Source organism: Tyto alba, unplaced genomic scaffold (genome assembly GCF_018691265.1).
Source record: "Tyto alba isolate M040663 unplaced genomic scaffold, T.alba_DEE_v4.0 Super-Scaffold_8, whole genome shotgun sequence".
In the NCBI taxonomy this organism is placed as follows: Eukaryota; Metazoa; Chordata; class Aves; order Strigiformes; family Tytonidae; genus Tyto; species Tyto alba.
In genome coordinates this window covers 16224189-16243210 of record NW_024881329.1, presented here as the reverse complement: position 1 = coordinate 16243210, position 19022 = coordinate 16224189, and the positions used below count along the sequence as shown (strand labels likewise).

Here is a 19022-nt window from a genome sequence, read left to right as displayed (position 1 = left end):
TCAGAACAACCAGTTTCCTGGAGTAGGAGAAAAACACTGGTGCTGCAAGAGGAATGTTATAATCAGTTCCTTACAGTCAGTTTTCATGCAGCAGACTGGCCATCACTGATTTGGTATTTATCTTGTCTAAATGTACTATAGCTGACGTGGGGAGAACCCCCTCATACTGTCACAGAGATAGAGAGTCCCTAGCTGTTATAGTTGGAATTCCTCACAAGCTCTGTCCCGAGTCACTTGTTTGGGCTGATATGTAGTAGAAAAGTCTAACTGCCTTGGGTCCATGCTCTGATTTGCTTTAGCCTTTTTGTAGGAGACAGTAGAAAGCAAATAAAGGTGAGCATGGACAAGATTTCATAGGTGAAACTGTGGAGTGGATGGTCTTTTATTAGCATCTTCCAGTTCTTTATTGGAATTCTTTGAATTTCTTAGACTCCCACAAGGTTTTTTTGTCAAAAAAGCATGCCAGAATTAGAAGACTATAATTAATAGTGTTGCTGTGTTTTGTGTGTGGAAATTTTGTATTTCTTTTCCTCTTAAAGCTGGAAGAAAAGTACTACTAATGAATGAATTCTGCACTGAAGAGGGGTTTTTTTGAGGTTAGGTGTAGGATGGCAAGAGGGACAGATGAAATGCTCCAAGAAATCCTATGGAGAGGTGCTATTAGAAGCTATTCACTGCAGGGAAGGCCAGCATGAAGCATTTGTGAATCTTTTTCCTTATCTGTGTGGTAGTAGAAGAAGAAAAATATTTCTTGTCTGGTTATGTTCTGCCTCTGTTCACAGGGAGATTTTGTGAAAAACAGTGTTAAGCTACTCAAAGAGTGAACACATCACGCAGGATCCCTTGTACTGTGTGTGTATTTAGTGAGGGTTGTGGGAACTGTAGAGGACAAGGACTGAATTGTATGCTTCTGGGTTTGCACATCTGAAAGACTGTTTTCTCATATGTAATTCTAGTTGCAATTAGGGCGTGGGGGTTATTTTGGAAACTCAGACTAAAATTGGATGTGTAATGCAGTTACAGTGGTCTGAATATTCTCAAGTAGAACAGAGGTGTGATGACAGCTTATTTTCTGTCTTAGGATTTTTAGCATGCTTGAAAGCATAAATCTAAGCTTGTTCCTCTTAGTAAAAGCTTGAAAGGGAGTAGAAATCCCAATAAATGTTTATATTAATGATAGACTTTTCTCTTTTAATAGGCAGTTGCTGGTTATTTTGATATATTTTTTGAGAAGAACTGTCACAACAAGGTAAGAATTTGGGCTTTTGCATTTTAAAAATGTCTTTGAGAGATCAGGGTGGTTTTGTGTTTCATTCTGCCTCAAGGTGTTTGACAGTGAGTCTGTTCTGCTGTAGCAACGATGTCTTGTGCGTGTGTGTTTGGTAATTGATTGATGTGGTGAGATATCAAAAATGTTGTTCTTAATCAAATTCTTGAACTCTTCCATTGCAGGTCTTGTTTTCAACGGGTCCCCAGTGTACCAAAACACACTGGAAACAGACAGTTTTTCTCCTGGAGAAACCAATTCCTGTAGAAGCAGGTATATTTAAGTTCCATTCTTGTGCAACAGTGGTGGTGCTACACTGCTATTACCGCTAGTTTTAAATCTAAAACACTTTTTAAACGATGTGTTAAAAAGGACTAGTAAATAAATCTTTCAACTGCTGTTAAAGCAACTTTTTGTCTCAGCAAAGCACTGGGAAATACCTATCGATACAGAATTCATGTTAAAAATACATAGAAATGTCTGCATAGGTATATTGTAAGTGGGCATATATCTTATACTTGCATAGCTCCATACTGTAATTTTGATGAGAAAACTTCTGTATCAAAGCATTTCTGAGGCAACAAAATGTACAACCAGAACACTGCTATTAACATTTTCATAATTTTAACATTACTACTGCTCTTAAGTATCATATTTGTCAAGTGATTGCATAGGATTTTTATAGCACTCCTGAACTGTGCTGTATCTGTTAAATGATCATGAATATATGCATGGATGTGTTGTACCTGGCACTGTGGGATTACTCTAAATTGAAAACGGTTTCAAATAACTCACAGCCATGAACTTGATCCACTGAAGTATGGAAGATGTTATTTTGACACACTGTAAATTTTTATAAAATGGATGTCTTGTAATATGTTTCACCTTGAATTTGATGCAAGTAAAAAGGCTTTTGTTGTCATCAGGGATAACCCAAAATTCAGATGATAGGTTGTTGAAGTAAGGCTTTGAAGACTAAAGTGATGCTTGTTAGTGGTTCAAATTAGTTCAGTTTGGTAAGTCTGGAAAACCCATTTCTGCAAGTGGTCAAATATTACTTGCTTTACAGACACAGAAATATGCCCGTGGCCATCACACTATAGTCATTCAGGAGGATAGGCATACAACAGGTCAAGAATTTTAAGTCTTACAGTCTTATTCCTGTAGAACTGCACATTCTTTTAAACTTTCTTGGTCTTTTTATAATCAAAGGAGACTAAGTAGTTAATTTCTTATGCTGTTTTATTTTTGTCTACTTCACCACTAGATATTTACTCACCACTGTTGAACTCTTACCCAGTGGTGAATTAGTTATCTTTGAGGGCCATTTTTATTTACAGACTAGCAGGACCAAGGGAGGAACCTCGGAATGGCGCTCATTTCTGCTGGTTGGTTAATAAACTCATGGTAATACATGACTCCAACATGAACAGTTTATAAATAGATTGGACATACTGGGGGAAAGCACACAAAAACTTACATGAATACTGAAAAAAAAAAAAACAAAACCAAACCTGAGTTCAGGAGGCTTACAAGTGTTATACAGAAGTATTGATGTGGATGGAATATTGTCTTTCTTAACAGACCTAATTATGAATGTACAGTGGTGAAAGCAGCATCTGCCCTCAGTTAAACTCCTTTTACAGTTGCCTCTTCCAGCTATCAGCCATGACATTTTATCAGGAGCTTCTTTACTAAAGGCACTGTGGTCTACATTATCTGACAAATACTTTCTCTCTTTCATGCTTTGACTTCGTATTATTAAGCAATTTTTATTTGCATATTCTTAGGTCCTGTCACTTCTTGGGGTGCACATATGCTATGCATTGGTGCATTTGTACTTAGCTTGTGTTCTGTTCAGGTTGTCGTTCTACATAAGGCTGGCTAAAGTCTGCTTGCTGCAACTCATTAAATTTCAAGGTCATAGAGTATGAAGTGAAATTTTAAGTGCAATGACATTTGTTAGAATATGGACATTATTTAATATTACATAGATCATTTGACATTTACCAAATGTGTGAAATGATTGGGAGGTGTGCCTGGCTCTAGAATTCTAGTCTAGATGTGGTGACTTTCTAAAGGCAACTGCAGAAACAGTGTGCTTCGAAGCAGTGAACACAACCTAGTTGACCTTCAAGATCACTTTTGCTTTAACTCCTTCCTTTCTCTTTATTAGGTCATATTTTGTAAAATTACTCCAGTAACAAATCTTGTTACAGCTCTTTTACTCTTTTCTTTGTACTCTTCTTTTCTTCGTAATTATTTAAGTTTTCCTCTCCCATCCTTTTACCCATTCTGTCTGTTTTTATATCTTTTATAAAATTACCTCATTAATCTAGGATTCTCTAACTGTAACTTCTAGTGTTAGAGAAGGCTCTCAGAAAAATTACTGATGTAATTTCCGTTTCCTTTGTGATCCCAGTTTTAATTTTTGTGGGATACCTGTTGTTCATGGATGGCATAAGCACAACAGGGCAGAAGGTGTCTTTTGATGCTTGTATAAAAATCTTTCTTCATTTAGGTGATGTTTTTTAAAAAAACATTCTCTCTGACTTTGATCCTTCTCCTTCATTGTTCCAAAAATCTTTTTTCTTCAAGACATATTACTATAAATACATATTTCCCTATCTTCGATTTTTTTTCTTACTATTTTCTTCTTTTTCTTTGTAAAACCAGTGACTTTAGATATCTATCTTGGTAATTTGTGGTTAACCGTATTGTTTTATTTCTTCAGTCTTTCACTTTCCATTTCACCAGTTGAACAAACTGCTCAAATGTCTTCTGCACTGTATGTAATGTTTCACTCTCAGCTGTTCCTAATCTGTCACTTGTTAATGAATTAGCACTGCTTGTTACCATTTCACCATGTGTTGTTCTGCCTGGCATGTTAAACTGAGCTCTACTCCACGTGTACTTAGCTTTTGGGGAAATGTCTTCAAATAGACTTTTCTCAGTTCAAGTTAACTGAAGAAAAAGGTTACTGTATTGTATTAAACACATACGTATCATTTGAAGACCTCACCCTTTATGTCCATCCCTGTACCAATATTCGTCAATCCTCTGTATAAATTATTAGAGTAAAAAAAAATATATGGCACTAGAAGATACAACTACGACAACCCACGTGGGACTGACTGTTCATAAAATCACTGAGGTTGAAAAAGACCTTTGAGGTCATGGAGTCCAACTGTTAACCCAACACTGCCAAGTCCACCACTAAACCATGTCCCTAAGCACCACGTCTGCACATCTTTTAAATACCTCCTGAGATGGTGACCCAGCCACTTCCCTGGGCAGCCTGTTCCCATGCCTGACAACGCTTTTGGTGAAGAAATTTTTCCAAATGTCCAATCTAAACCTGCTGTGGCACAACTTGAGGTCATTTCCTCTTGTCCTATCACTTGTTACCTGGGAGAAGAGACTGATCCCCACCTTGCTACAGCCTCCTTTCAGGTAGCTGTAGGGAGTAATAAGGTCTCCCCTCATCCTCCTTTTCTCCAGGCTAAACACCCCCAGATCTGTCAGCTGCTCCTCATAAGACTTTGTGCTCCAGACCCTTCCCCAGCTTTGTTGCCGCTCTTTGGACACGCTCCAGCCCCTCAGTGTCTGTCTTGTAGCGAGGGGCCGAAAACTCAACAGAGTATTCGAGGCGCGGCCTCCCCAGTGCCAAGTACAGGACGGTCACTGCCATAGTCCTGCTGGCCACACTATTGCTGATACAAGCCCGGATGCCACTGGCCGCCGTGGCCCCCTGGGCACACTTCTGGCTCATCTTTAGCTGGCTGTCAGCGAACACCCCAGGTCGTTTTCCACTGGGCAGCTTTGCAGCCACCCTTCCCCAAGCCTGTAACGTTGAGGAGGGTTGTTGTGACCCAAGTCCAGGACCCAGTACTGAGCCTTGCTGAACAACCTCATACAATTGGCCCCAGCCTGTCCAGATCCCTCTGTAGAACCTTCCTGCAGTCCAGCAGATCAATTCTCCCACCTAACTCGGTGTCATCTGCAACACTGAGTCAGGGCAAGCTTTTTTCTGAGTAAATATTTGAAAATAAATAGAATTAATATGATTTGAGTCTTGCAGTAATTTGACGAGTGTACCCATGGTAGCATTTGCTTGCTTTTTTTTTAGTTTTAGGTTGTGAAAGAGGAATTTGGTATGAAATGCTTTTAGTGCATTTAGATTGTTTTACTGTTTTGGAAGCATCTTTCAGGCAGGGCAGTGGGGTTTTTTCCCCAGCAAAGAAATATGGTTCCCTTGAATTCCTAATTCTGATGAAAATAGTAAGGCTGACTTAAAGTGTTTATCAGATGCTTTATAGCTTTGGGGGATATGCCTGAAGTGGTTATAAAGCACTTGATTGTATTTGGATTAGCTCTGAAGAAGAGGCTGAGCTTTACAGATATTTGAACCTGTTGGGTATTTAACAGAAAAAGGCTCCTTTGTCATGGCAAAATTGTTTTGTTCTGCAGTGTGAACTATCTAATTTTCTCAGATGTTTGGTGCCAGGTTATTTGTTGTAAAAATAGATCTATTCCTTCAGCTATAAAAAAGACTGAATGTGTTGATCTCTATTCTAACAATAACAGAATCAAACCATTACAAACCAAAGGATGAGGCTTGCAACTACTCCTCCCTCCTTCGCTATTCCTGCCGCAGCCTCTGCTAGGTGTGCAATGTTTTCAAATTCTCTGGGATGAAATGGGAGAGGTTTAATATAGGTCCAAAGATCTGGAGAGTGAGGCAATAAAAATTACACCTAATGAATACTTCTGATTTGCCACTGAATTCCAGCGTGATACCTAACTATGGTAGACAGTTCTGTATATAGTTTTAATGAATAATGTACCTTGATTTGATTTCCATTTAATGCGTGAGTGGGGAATTGTCTCTTCCTACTCATGTATTCTGAAAAACTAGTTTTCCTTCTCACAGTCTGTGACAAGCTACTTGAAGCTGATGTACAATGAAGTAAAACAAAATAATGTCAGCGTGTTGGATATTCTTTAACTTCTTAGCAAGCAGTAAAATTAAAGAAACGGAAGAAAGAAGCCAGATGATATTTTATTGCCAGAAAAACTGTGTTTTCTCAGACAAGAGAGTCTTGTATTGTAGACTCCCTACAGAGTAGAAGGTTTTACTTAGCAGCCCTTTTAATAGCTTGAAAATGTCTTTATTTTGAAAATTGAAATTGAGGTGACAAAGCAGTATCTTTTTCTTATTAATGGTCCAAACGTTAGTCTCTTGCTTTTGTTATTTGTTGAAATATTCCCACTAAGTTTCATAAACAAAAAGTTTTATACAGAATATCGTTCTCATTTGGTTCTCTCGAGCATTTTTTAAATAAATGAAATGCTTAGAAAAGTGATTTTAAAGGGCCCACAGAATCTTTTCAGTAACAGTGTATTAAGTTAAAACCTAGATCTCTATGCCAAGCAAATTCTCTTAGCATTAAAACAGCATATTGTCAGCATCTTGTGTTCTTGATATTGCCTTGCAGTGGAAATAAAACCTTGATTTGTTTTTTGATGGTGCTAAAAGTGGCTAGCACAGCAAAACTGAAGTAGAACTCACATGACTGAAGCCCCTGTAAAATTCTTGATTATCTTTAACTCCCTAGTCTCCATAATTGGTTAGCTGTTCGTAAATTTACAGACTGAAAAATGTTAATTTGTCTACCTAGAGAGCTTTGTTAAAAGTAGGAAAACAACACTGGCACAATTAATCTGTCTGAATGTTTTGATCTTATACTGAAATATTTCAATATCATGCATCCCAGTTGGACAATTTAGTTCCTAATTGAGATTTTAGTGTCTATTTTGCCTGTCTGCATCTGCAACGTGATGTCTGTAGAATGCTGTTGTTTGTTTACTTACAAATGATACCTCCAAAAATGATGTTCACTTACAAAAGTAATTGTTAAAACTTGAGTTTTGAGGTTACAGTAAGTCTTGTATGTCTTAAGCCATATCGTTTGGAACCTGCAGTGTAAAATCATCCTGGTGACTTCATAGAAACATCTCTAAGTGTGTATTTCAGCCACTAAATAGAGGGAAGTTCTTTCCATGGCTGTTTTATCTCGTTGAAGGATAATACAAGTTCTGCATCTAGACAGGAAAACTCGGATGGTGTTCTTGTGCTGTTCAATGTGCCCCCTTTGCAAGTTCTGCAACTGCAAGGGCATATGGCTCATAGAGCAACAAAAATCTAGTTTTCTCAGAATTTTGTCACAACTGCTGAGAGAAAAGGATTGAGACAAGACAGTTTCATGTCTGTACTACAAACAGTATTGAGTTAAGACTGTTTCTCAGTGAGCGAGTTTGGCTACTGCAGATCTACATTTTGAAGAACCGCGTATCTGGCTTTCACCATTCCCTGTGGTAACTATCTCTAGTACTTGAGCTATCTTGGGCATCTGGGTCACTGGCAGCATGTGCATGTTACCTTAGACAGCCATACAAGGCTATCTTACCTTGCTCAACTGGCTACTCAACAACAGCCTAGTTCATAGTTCGCCCTGGTGAGCTTAAACATGTCAATTTGGTACAAAAACTCTTTGGAGAATATACTCGGCACTGAAGGAAAAGACAGAACCTCAGTGTAGTTTCAGAAGAGGGCAAGCAGCAATGCAAGAGAAAGGAGTTGGCAAACAGCTGTGTAGTTTGTAAAAGTAGCCAGCCAGTGGGAAGAAGGCTGTTACAGATCAGATGAGTAACGCTGAAAGGCAGAGATGACTGCTCAGTACAGTAAGTGCTCTCTGGCTCTCATGGGGTTGGGGATTTGGTAAGAGAAGCGGCCAAGTGGAAGATGGCAGTCTGTGTGCAGCTGCAGGTGCCTGTGGTTTAAGGAGATGAGTGGGAGGATTAAGGGTAAATTATTGAGTTTAAGGGAAATGCTCTTGGTCCCACCACAAATTATTTCTGTCTTTAATTGTTCTTTGTTTTCAGAAGATAGGCGGTTTATGGAAACCACTTTCTAGCTGACTCTTCTGTAGTAATGCTTTTGAGACATGGTTTTGTTCAGTTGCATGGTAGACCTTGGTGTTCCATAAGATGGTGGATCCAGATAGTCTAAACTAGAGTGGAAAACTAGACAACATTTAAAATCTGAGCCTCAAATGGGGGCAACCCTATCATGAAGAGTGATCTCATAGTTTACTCTTGTGTAACTATGAAGGCACATATGACTACCACTTGGAAGCTTGTGGTTCTTAAAGCATAGGGGATTTGTAAAGATATTTCTCACCAGCAGTTTGGTAGTTAGTGTCTTTAGCTGAAATCCAGGGCAGTTTTTTAGCAGCTCTCTTTGAAACAATTCCAGTGAGATCTTTCGTGAGGTTCTTAAATTTTAATGGGAGTCAGAATAAAGAACGCTTTGAGTACCATGTTCTTTCTTGTCCCACTATTAGCTTCATAAAGCTTTTCCACTGGAAGAAAGGAAAGAAACCTACAAGACCCCGATTGCTGGCTACCTTCAGTAACTCTTTGAAACCTTTTCATAATCAAAGAGGGAGGAGACACCAAGTTGTATTGAAGGGCAGGTTAGTTCTTCACGTTGCAAGTTCATTGCCATGGATCATTTCAAGCTTTAGGTAGATGTTATGGGTGTGTATGCAGGAGACTGCAGGGAATCTTTGGGTATGGTCAAATCCTTTCAGGTGAATCAAGTTATAGACTGACAAAATAGGATTTGTTGGATGTAAACTCTTGTAGTGATAGGGCTTTTGTATGGAGGGATATCTTAGCTCACAGCCTGCAGGCTTGCCCTGTGTATGATTGTAGTGCACAAATATAAGTGAAGGGTACAGTTGCTTACAGTTTCACTGATGGTATAAGTCAGAATGAAAATGGGCTATTTTGAGTGTTCAGAGCATGTGTATAGGATGTACTCTAGAGCAGGTAATCAGACATATATTATTTGGTAGTGGGTCAGTATGGACCTAGGGATGCATTTTTTTCCTGTGCTAGCAAGCTTGTGCAGCACTTCTGTTGATTTTTTTGGGGGGAGGGGGGGGGAGGACAAATTTCAGGGCTCCCCAACGGATAATAAAAATGCAGGAGGGAGTTCATAATGGATTCAGTTTTGTCCTAATCAAACTGCAATGGCACTGTGTGGTTTACTTGCATTCAACCGAGCGTGATAAGAGCAAGGTGATGCAGCTGAGTCCCAGAGACAGCTTCCTCCAGGCAGCTCACAGGACAGCAGAATGGTGAAAAAGCATCAGTCATTTTCTATCTACATGACATTGATTAATTGTTCAGAACTGCCTTTCTGTTACTTGGTTGCACTGCTGTTGTTTGCTTCAGCCCTCAGAAAGGCGGCTTAGAAAGGCAGAATGAATGTGATTACTGCATAAGAAATAGCTGAGAAAAATTGAATGCTTTGTTTTGTTAACTGCCTTTACAAACGGAATCTGAGAGTTCTCTTCTATCAAGTCAGCTATAATTTCTGAAGTTAGATTCTTACTTCATTTATTGTATTATTTTGTATTAATGTCTTATATGGTAGGATTGAAGTATGGATTAACTTAAACTGTGGAATTTTATTTCTCGGAGGCTCTTTCATCTTACTGAATATTTGAAGAATTGTTATTATAGGATGTTAAAATATATCTGATACTTCATTCTATAAGAGTTCTGAAAATATGTATGTTCAAAGCAGGTTAAATTTGCTAGCTGGAGAGAAGCTATAACCCCTGTTTTTCTTTACCTTGTCCTTCTGCCTGGGAAATCTGTCTCTCTTTAAATACTCTGTGAAACCATTTTCTCAATTCTTTGCAAATTGCATTGTATTATGTCAATCATCTGTGTCCTAATAATAAAGCTGCACAGGAATTGAAGTGGAATCTCAAACTGACTGTTAAATTATGAAGAGAATACAAAATTGTCAAAGAATACATATTTTTATATATATATATTTTGTACAGTATTAGTACCACAGCCATTCTTGTTGAAAGACTTTGATATTTATACTTCAGCCTTTAACAAAATGTCCTGCATTTATCATTTATAATGTGGATCTTGTGTCAGTTTACTGTTTGTGGATGCAAGTGAGAATTGTGCCAAATAGAGAATTCTGAAATTCTCCCTTCATTGGAAACCAGCTCAGTTCTCAAATTGTTATTTGCTTTCATTTTTGCAATAAGAATATTAAAAATTTCAGCTTTTTAACAGAACATAAACAATGGCTTTTAAAATCACAGTAAATAGTGAACAGCTGGGAAATACTCAGCATCCAGTGAAATAGAAAAGTAGTAATGGGGGATGTGGCTGGTGTGGGGGAAAAGACAAATGGTGCAAGGGAGGCCTAATGGCGGACTAGCAGAGAACTTGCTGCTGTAGATCAAGGTCGTGCCCTCTTGTGATGCATTTGATAGAACTATCTGTGTAGATGTAGTTCTTGTGGTTTTTAAATGATGATATAAAATGGCTCAGCCATGGGCTTCCTAAATATTTACAGATAAAATTTAAATTGCAGGTCTTACTAAGGACTGAAACTAAATTGAAATTAGTTTTTTCTAGTAACCACAAGCAGCAGTCTTCACAAAAGCGTAGAAAAATTAAGAGATATCCACTCAGTAAGTTCATTAAAAACAAGGCTAAAAAGCCTCTATAGGTAGTATTTCCTTGCAGTATGAGGCAACATCTGTATTTGTGGATTTTTTTTAATTTCTTCAGATACTAGAATATTCACCAAGTACGTAGTTTCCTAAAGATAAAAAAATTCAATGTGTATGTTGTTCATCAGACCAGAGCCAGGCTATAGGAACAGAATTTGTCATTCTAGAGCTTTTGCAATGATGTGTAAGTTGCATAAAAGTTTGAGCTGTAACTGGTCTTTGGAGTATCTGACTGAAGGTCACGAAAGAAGATACCCCGATTCTTCTAGTCCCCCAGTGTGTTATAGAAGGCAAAGCTTTACAACTTCAAAATTACCACTTGCTGGGGCCCATCATTTCAGATGCCTTACTTGAAAATATAAATTCTGTTGGCTTAAGGTTTTACTTAATTTTTTCTAACATAGCTATGGTGTTAGTTAAAAACTTCAAAAGTTGTCAGATCTAAAAATTAAGCATCTCTTCTGCCTTTCTGCAGTCCCGGCAGTTGAATTTCACTATCCATGAAACATTGAATTTGCTAGCTTATTGTTGTGGCGTGGGATAGGGTTGGAGGGAAGCAGATGAAAACTAATAAGAAAACAAAATTCTCTTTCATGTTTTCCTGTACCACCTTCTCTGTAAATTGTGCTTAATACTCAAAAATATAAATATTGTTAAAGTAACTGCCTAAGTATCTGGAAATCAAGAGCCTTGTTGAAAACTGGGTCTCTCAAAACTGCTTTTAAAATAAAGCTTTCAAGTAAGCAAATAGTAAATCCTATGACTATTTGGAATTGGCTGTGGATTTCAGTTTGTGTGACTTTTACATGACATACAATCTTGTAAGTCTTGTCTTAGATTTATATAGCATGAATCAGTTCCTGGAGCTCCTAATATTTGTGAATCTAGCTTTCTGCTATTTTACTTTAAGGATCTTGGATGCAGGGGGGAAAAGAAGTTAAGAACAGCTGTGTCTGTAGAGAAATGGGTTCCTTGTCCCTTTGTTTAGTCCCCTATGAAGTTTCAGAAGGTTTCATAGCTATAAAGGCTTTTCACATCTTACCCATTGAGCACCTTTGCATAATGGTAAAATGGACTGTTAAATAGTAAAAATTGACTGACAGATCCACAAATAACCTCCAGTCTTGTCTGTGGAAATGAAAACATTTCTTCTTGGAGAGTCAACACGAGTTCTTAAACCAGAACAGCAGGTTTAGTTTTTTTCTCTTCATTTATTTCAGAATCTGAAAGTGCTTTTAGAAGCCAGAACAGACCCTTGAATTATGTAAAAATTAAATGTGGATATGCTTTGTGGATGGAACCAGGCTTGATCAGCACAGGCTAATCAAGGCCTGGAATTTCTCTAGGACTAAAGCTTTTACTTAAATTATTAACACCAAAAGTGAGACTTGTGCCTTTCTAAATGTCTTAGGTCTTTCCTTCTGTATCAAAGCATTCTTTCTGGTTTTAGCTGAAGCACATACATGCCTAGCGCTATGATCAAGAAAGCCTGATTGTAAAACAAAACTTGCTATTGATGGTGTATATACTTGAAAAGACATGATGATTTCTGTGTTCATGTTTCATACCAGATAAAAACATTATCCAGTCAGAGCTTAAATGAAATGCAGTGCAAATACAAACCACATGGCATATGCAGTAGGAAGTGGAATAGGTTTTTGCGGTTATTCAGTTTTACTCAAAGTTGATAGTAGTGATGTGTTCAAATTGGAGAGCTCGGGAAAGGAATAATGGAATATTAAGTTTTGTGGATTAGCAATTTTGGGGTTTTATACTCCTTTATTACTGCTAGTAATTCGCTTAATTCACGGATGGAAATCTGCTTTCAGAAATTTTCATTAAAAAAACAGCTTGGGGGTGGAAAGGAAATAGAACATTGGCACTTAGTACCTGTCCAGCTGAGACTTGTGTGGGCTTGGAAATGATCAGTGGTGATGTGCAGCTCCAACTCAACCAGATACAGAGAGAGGTTAACATATCCAAGGAATAGTGTTTCTCCCAAGTCACAAGTAAAATAATTGGCATGTCAGTTCTTTGGGTCATCTCAGAAGTAAAGCATCGGACAGAACTCAGCACCTCACCAGGTTTAACTGCACTGAGGTTGACTTTGAGCTTGTTGTCAAGACCATTGCTTAGCACTTTGAAAACGTAAAGGAAACCTTTGTAGACTTGTTTAATTCTGATTAATTGGGAACAGCTTCTCATGCAACGTAAGGATATGTAATGCATCTTTGCTGCTACTGTGCATGATTCACTAATGTAAGCATAATAATTTCCTTTTCACTTTTGCAGGAGAGGCCCTGAGAGGGAAGATAACAGTCCGCAAAAACAGGAAGGATCCGCGGTCTCTCTTTATAACCCTTTCAGTGAAGGACACGCAGCAGACCTACAGCCTTCAATGAAAATTCTGTACATACAACTTAGGGAAATGTTAAATTTAAATGTTAGATTTAACTGTTGAAAACTGTTTTTAAATATCCAACAGTGGTAAATTCTTGGATTTGTATGTATACATGCACACAAGAATATGAAAAGTTTGTTTGGAAGTGAGAAAATATTGTTGGGATGCTGTTGTACTGGGATATGGAGACTAACGACAAAAGCAGGTTCTGCTGTGTTTCACATGATGTGGGGAAGGCAAGGAAGATGGTTTTGGGTTACATGAGACTGCTAGTTAAGGAAAATCTGATTAAAGTCTTGCTGTGAGGAACAATAAATATGATCTCTCAGTATTGTTTTATTTTCTAACTGGCAAAATCCTTCTGCAATTTTTATTTTAGGAAAGAAGCAGCTAAATCATGTGCCAGTGCACCTCAACAGTAGCTAGAAAATCCCAGTGGGAAGAAGTTTGGAATTCCACCTGCAGGATTGCGGCAACAATTATTTTTGTTACAATTCTATAATTAAAATTTGTATCACATTTCAGTTAGATTTACCTAAATAAATGAACCAAGTATGTTATATAATGCAGTTGCCAGTTTCCTTGTTTTCTATGTAATTGGAAATTCTTCTGTCTATCCAGTGATGGCTCATTTATTTGTAGCTACAGTTTTTTCTGTGCTAGCCTACTGAGCGTAGGTGGATGGAAGTGTATTTTATCAGCTTTAGGAAAAATACTGTGAACAAATAGCTGCAGTTGCTGAAATGGTGGATTTGGTGTGGCTGCTTACAAAAAACAGCTATGAGAAATCAAGTATTTTAACGTGTGTTGTGATGTTTAAACGCTTTAAACAGCAACAGAGTTGGAACTAAATGTAACGCTATGCTGTTTACATGCTCGTATTGTACACGTATATTTGTGTTGAAAGTAGTTTCAAAAGTCGCTTCAAGAAGCAAAGATGGCAGTGTTTTGCTAGTGATCTCTGAACTGCTGTTAAATGATATTAGGACCTTTTTTTAAAGGACTAAGACAAGAAGGAAATTCTTTCCTTCGGAATCTGATCAGCAAAGTTTGGCTAATTGTATATTGTATAATGGGGTGAAATACTCTTTGACCTGTAACTAAAGAAGAGTGTTAGCAGTGGTGATGCCAATTTGGCAGAGAAGTGGAAACGCATACTCCAAAAGCTGAGAATCTTCTGCAACGCAGCACTTGATTTGATAGAGTGAAGTGGGTATTGAATAGCAAGTGACAGTTGCTACCGTATTACTCCATTTTCAAGTGGAATCAGGCTTGTAGATTTGTATTTCATCTTACACTACTTTTATCCTCTTTTGTGGAAACACATGGCTTACTAATTTGCATCCAAATAATTTCCTTGGCTCGAGGGCTGGAGTAAAGATTCTTCCTAGTGTGAAAACTATTGAATTACCTTTAGATCCTTAAATGTCCTGATTAACATTTAGATGTTCAGGAGCTCAGCTCATGTGCAGTTTAATAGGAATGTTCAGATGCTGGGTACCTGGTCTGGTCAGCTCATTTTAATGGTCTAAAGGAGGGCTTGACCACCCTTGTTGACACCTTGGCTGTTATGTTCACCTAGTAATAAGTATGAATTCATTGCTTGCGCTGATTTTTAATGCCTCAGTTTTATGCAAGTGAGACAGCACACAGTTTACAAATTCTACCTGTTTTCAGGATAAGCTTTACTATAAAAATTTAATATCAAATGAGACAATTGCACACAAAATCAAAGATGAAAGATTTATTTCACAGTATCTGACAAGTATGAACACTCTACAGTGATACAGATGATGTCTACATTACAGTAATCTGGTAACATTTTTCTAGCTTGGTGACATGTATTTCTTTTGAAAATTCATTGATAATCTTGTTAAAATGCTTGAGCTTGGTTATCTGAAACTAGGACTATTCAACTCTATAAAAATTGAGCTTGCTGATGAAATGCCAGCAGTTGGCATTGGACTGATTAATGGAGTTTGTGACAGAGTTACCAGTATTAGACAGTAAATATGCTGGCTGGGGGACAGATTGCTAATTTTATCCTTTGCTGAAACATGCTGTAGAAATACAGGATAATGACAGACTAAGCAAAAGTCTCATATGCTGATCTCAGTACAGTGGCAACCAGAAGTTGGAAGAAGCTGCATCTGATTTTGATCGTTTGATAGGTAGTTGACTGTGGGAGCTTCTTGTGTTTTGTGTGCGACTAATGCTGTGAGATATTGGTGTTGGCCTAGATGATCTTGTTAAGGTCACTTCCAACATTGATTTCTCAATGCTTCTGCAGATTTTGTGTTTGTATAAACATTGACTTAGAAGGCAAGAAAGGAAGAAAAAGAATGCCAAGGGAGAACAATGTACAGGCCTGTATGGTTTGTATACCCTTCAGTAACAGGGGACTGTAAATGAAAAAACAGTTGAAAATGTGTAAAAGAAAAAGGTAAATGCTAGCTATCAAAAAAACCCCACAAAAAAAACAACAGAACAAGAAACTGCATCAAGAAGAGAGGATTTGGTATCATTTAACCAGAAGGAAAATGTCATGAAAAGACCTTAATTAATGTAAAGCCTGAGGAGGTTCATTTGATAAAGGTGTTGGAGTTTCAAAGAACCTTAAATACATGAGTGGGAATTGATCTAATAGCCAGTGTCACACAGTGTCCTGTGGAAATAGCCCATCAGTTATAAGTGGGTTTCCTCAACCTAGTGGTTGAATAATGTGGGATTCATCTGACAGCACCATCAGTTATTTATGCTTTTTAATTGTAATTCTGAGAATTAAATACTGTAGGAGATGTGATCAATAAGTACCTTTTTTAAAGGGACTCTAATGATTGATTCAAAGGCAGAAAAGTGAAAAGTAACTGCTTTGAGTAGAAATACCCCTGAATTTGTCCAGTGAGGGATAGTCATACTTCATGCAAAATATGATCCTTAATTCTAAGGCATGTGGTCAATGTGGCCAAAAGTTCCAGCAATCTGTAACTGAATATTAAAAAACAAAACAAAACAAAATAGCGGGGCAGTGGCTGGAAATGCAGAGGTGTGCATTCTGCATAGTTCATGAGGACCTTTCATTCTCCAGGTGGTGGTGACAACTTGTCTTCCAAGTACATCTCCTCTATGCAGCTTCCAGGTCATGGCACCAGGTACTTGTGCAGACACTTGGTGTCTGACCTTTTTAATGAAATGGCTACAACTCATTGCTATGGAAAAGCGAACTGTCATCCTTGGGTGTTTTCTTCTGAGGGAGGGCAATGAGAATCCTGCAGATTTATCTGTATCAGGTGTTTGTAGTCTCTGTGTGTCGGTGCTGGTCAGAGGTGCTGCTTGGTCATGTTGATGTGTACAGGCAGAGCTGTACTGCGTCCCACACATTTCCAACCCTTCTGCTACCCTGTCTGCCACTTCTGGTATTCTTTGAACTGGAGTTACCTTACCCTAACCCACTTTGGTACCACCAAGGACATTTATTCCCTACACATCCTCTTTAAATTCCTTCTATGATATGATGATACAGCCCAGCTGGAGTTGTACAAACAGCCATTTGTCAGTCATTCCTGTATTGATTTTTTTTTTTTTTTCTATTTTTTAACAATTGGGATAGCCGTTGTTTCAGACCTAGATTTATTATTTCACTGTGTGCTCCTGTATTCAGAAAATAAAAAAAGTAAATTATAAAGGGCCTGAATTTCACTTCTCATCTGGGAACACTTGTCTGTTAGACCAGCTCATATAAATTGAGCTGGTCTACCTCATGGTATTTATCTCCATAGTAACAACTCCTTACATGACAATTTTTTTTGTATTTTCCCTAAGAAATGTCAAATTGCTGTATATCTTACAGGTTAGATCGCACTAGCCTTGCAATTCAAATTTGGCATTTATTTACCTGCCTCTCTTTCTTTGAGGTCTGTTTTTTTCTTGTCTCTTCTTTTCCGTCTCCTTCCCGGGTGCTGGTACATACAGATGGCGTTTTTCATGCAGACAGCAAACCCTGCCTGTGCTTGGCTGCTGTCCTGTTTACACCATTCATTCTTCCCCTTGTGTTTCTTGTCTGCATGATGTGCAGATTTGCTCTTGGCTTTATTTCACAGTATGTCTCTCATCCCTGCTCTTTAGGTTTTTTCCTGCTCTGGGTTTTTCATGTTTTATTTTTGTTTGAACGTCTAATGTGCCCTGACAGCATTCCTTTATTTCTGATGACTGGAGCTTCCTGTTATCTGAAGGCTCCAGTCTGTTCCCAGTCCTACGTGGCTCCTCTTCTCCCTGCTCCTTCTTCCACTCTAAGTGTTGAATGTGCAGGTCATTCTTGTGAGATGTAACAGACTGTGTACAAGTTTAAGCTTTGCTTCAGCACTGCCCAGAGTGTGCTTGATTTGCAGGCATGGCAGAAACAGGATACAGATGCGGTAAGACAGGTACAGTCAAAGGGTGGTTACAGACCTTAAAACGTATGAATTAGTTGTTGTTGCTCATGGAGAACTGCTAAAGCACACTAAAAAATTGGATTCGGTCTATGATGCGTATCTAGGAGGATATAAAGGAAAAACTAATAAAGGAATTGGTAATTTCAGATCAATGGTCAGATACCTAAAGTAATATGATGTTATGATACCTTGCTTAAGGTGTATAATTTCACATGCATAAAGAAAAAAAGACTTTTTTTTTTTAACATCAGCATTATTTAGGACCCTTAATTCACTTTATGAAGTCATTTTGTGAAGCTTGCACAGAGTAAAGGCCAAACGAATACCTGGTGGTTATGGCATGTCTGTTTTCCAACAGGATGTAAGTTTGTCTGCCCCACGTTGTAGGTGGCAACTATATACTTAATAGGAAAGATTCTTCATTTGCAAAACCAACAAACCTGCATGGTAGATATTAGCAGTGTCATGGGAGTGTGTATATGTGTATTTCTCCAGTGTTTATGCTCGTATACACAACCATATATGTTTATATACACACCCATACTGGGTTTATACTGAAATTTTCCAGTTTGCACGATGGTTTTGCAAAATACCATATACCAATGATACTGTTTATAAATGCATATTGTATTCACTGAAAGTTTTGTAGTTCAACTAAATTTTTCTATAAAAATATACTTGTAGATTAATTACTATGCTAGTGATCCCATTGAATTAAATCTTTAATATCCCATAAGTATTTCCACACTTAACTCCATTGAATGGGAAATTACTTACAAAAAATGCTGGTTTGGCTATAAATAATATTTTTTTTGATGAAAGTATGTTTTTCTTGTGATTAATAATGAAGTCCAGGAGATCTGAAGAACATTGTATGTACATAAGTTTTTAGTGTTTAATATAATAGTTACCATTTTTCAGACGGAATATTCTCAGCTATCAATTATCAATCTTTATTCATGCTGAAGTAATTTATGTTATACTTACCGAAGGTCAGAGGTGTTAAGATTGACTAGTGATGCATAAAATTTCTTTTAATATTCAGATAAAACAGAAGGTTGGCCTACCTTCTCCTAGTTGAAAATCTGTGCCCAAAGTCTTTAAGATAAATAACCCCACCTGAAAAGAGTATGGAAGTGCACAGCTTATTTAGGTGCTGAACTACAGGGTTTTTTTTCCCTTTTTATGTTGCTTATTTAATCCTCCTTGTCTTCTGCAGTGCTTGTAACTGTTTAGCTAGCTAAGCTGTAAAACTCTCTTCCTGGTTCTACCCATCAGAGAGCAGCTAAGCAAGACAGACAAAC

At 37.8% G+C, this 19022-nt stretch overlaps 1 protein-coding gene across 2 annotated transcripts in view; it reads left to right on the top strand.

Moving 5' to 3' along the window:
* Positions 1-13854, top strand: part of PRMT3 (protein arginine methyltransferase 3) — a 63939-nt gene extending 50085 nt beyond the window's left edge. The window contains exons 14-17 of one of the 2 annotated variants that reach the window (XM_042785338.1): positions 1199-1249; positions 1453-1540; positions 13177-13293; positions 13665-13854. In XM_042785338.1, the coding sequence (XP_042641272.1) occupies positions 1199-1249; positions 1453-1540; positions 13177-13286 (249 nt within the window). In that variant the 3' untranslated portion in view covers positions 13287-13293; positions 13665-13854. Of the gene's footprint in view, positions 1-1198; positions 1250-1452; positions 1541-13176 lie in introns of both variants that reach the window. The other variant, XM_042785337.1, reaches the window with a different exon arrangement.
* Positions 13855-19022: the final 5168 nt, after the last annotated feature.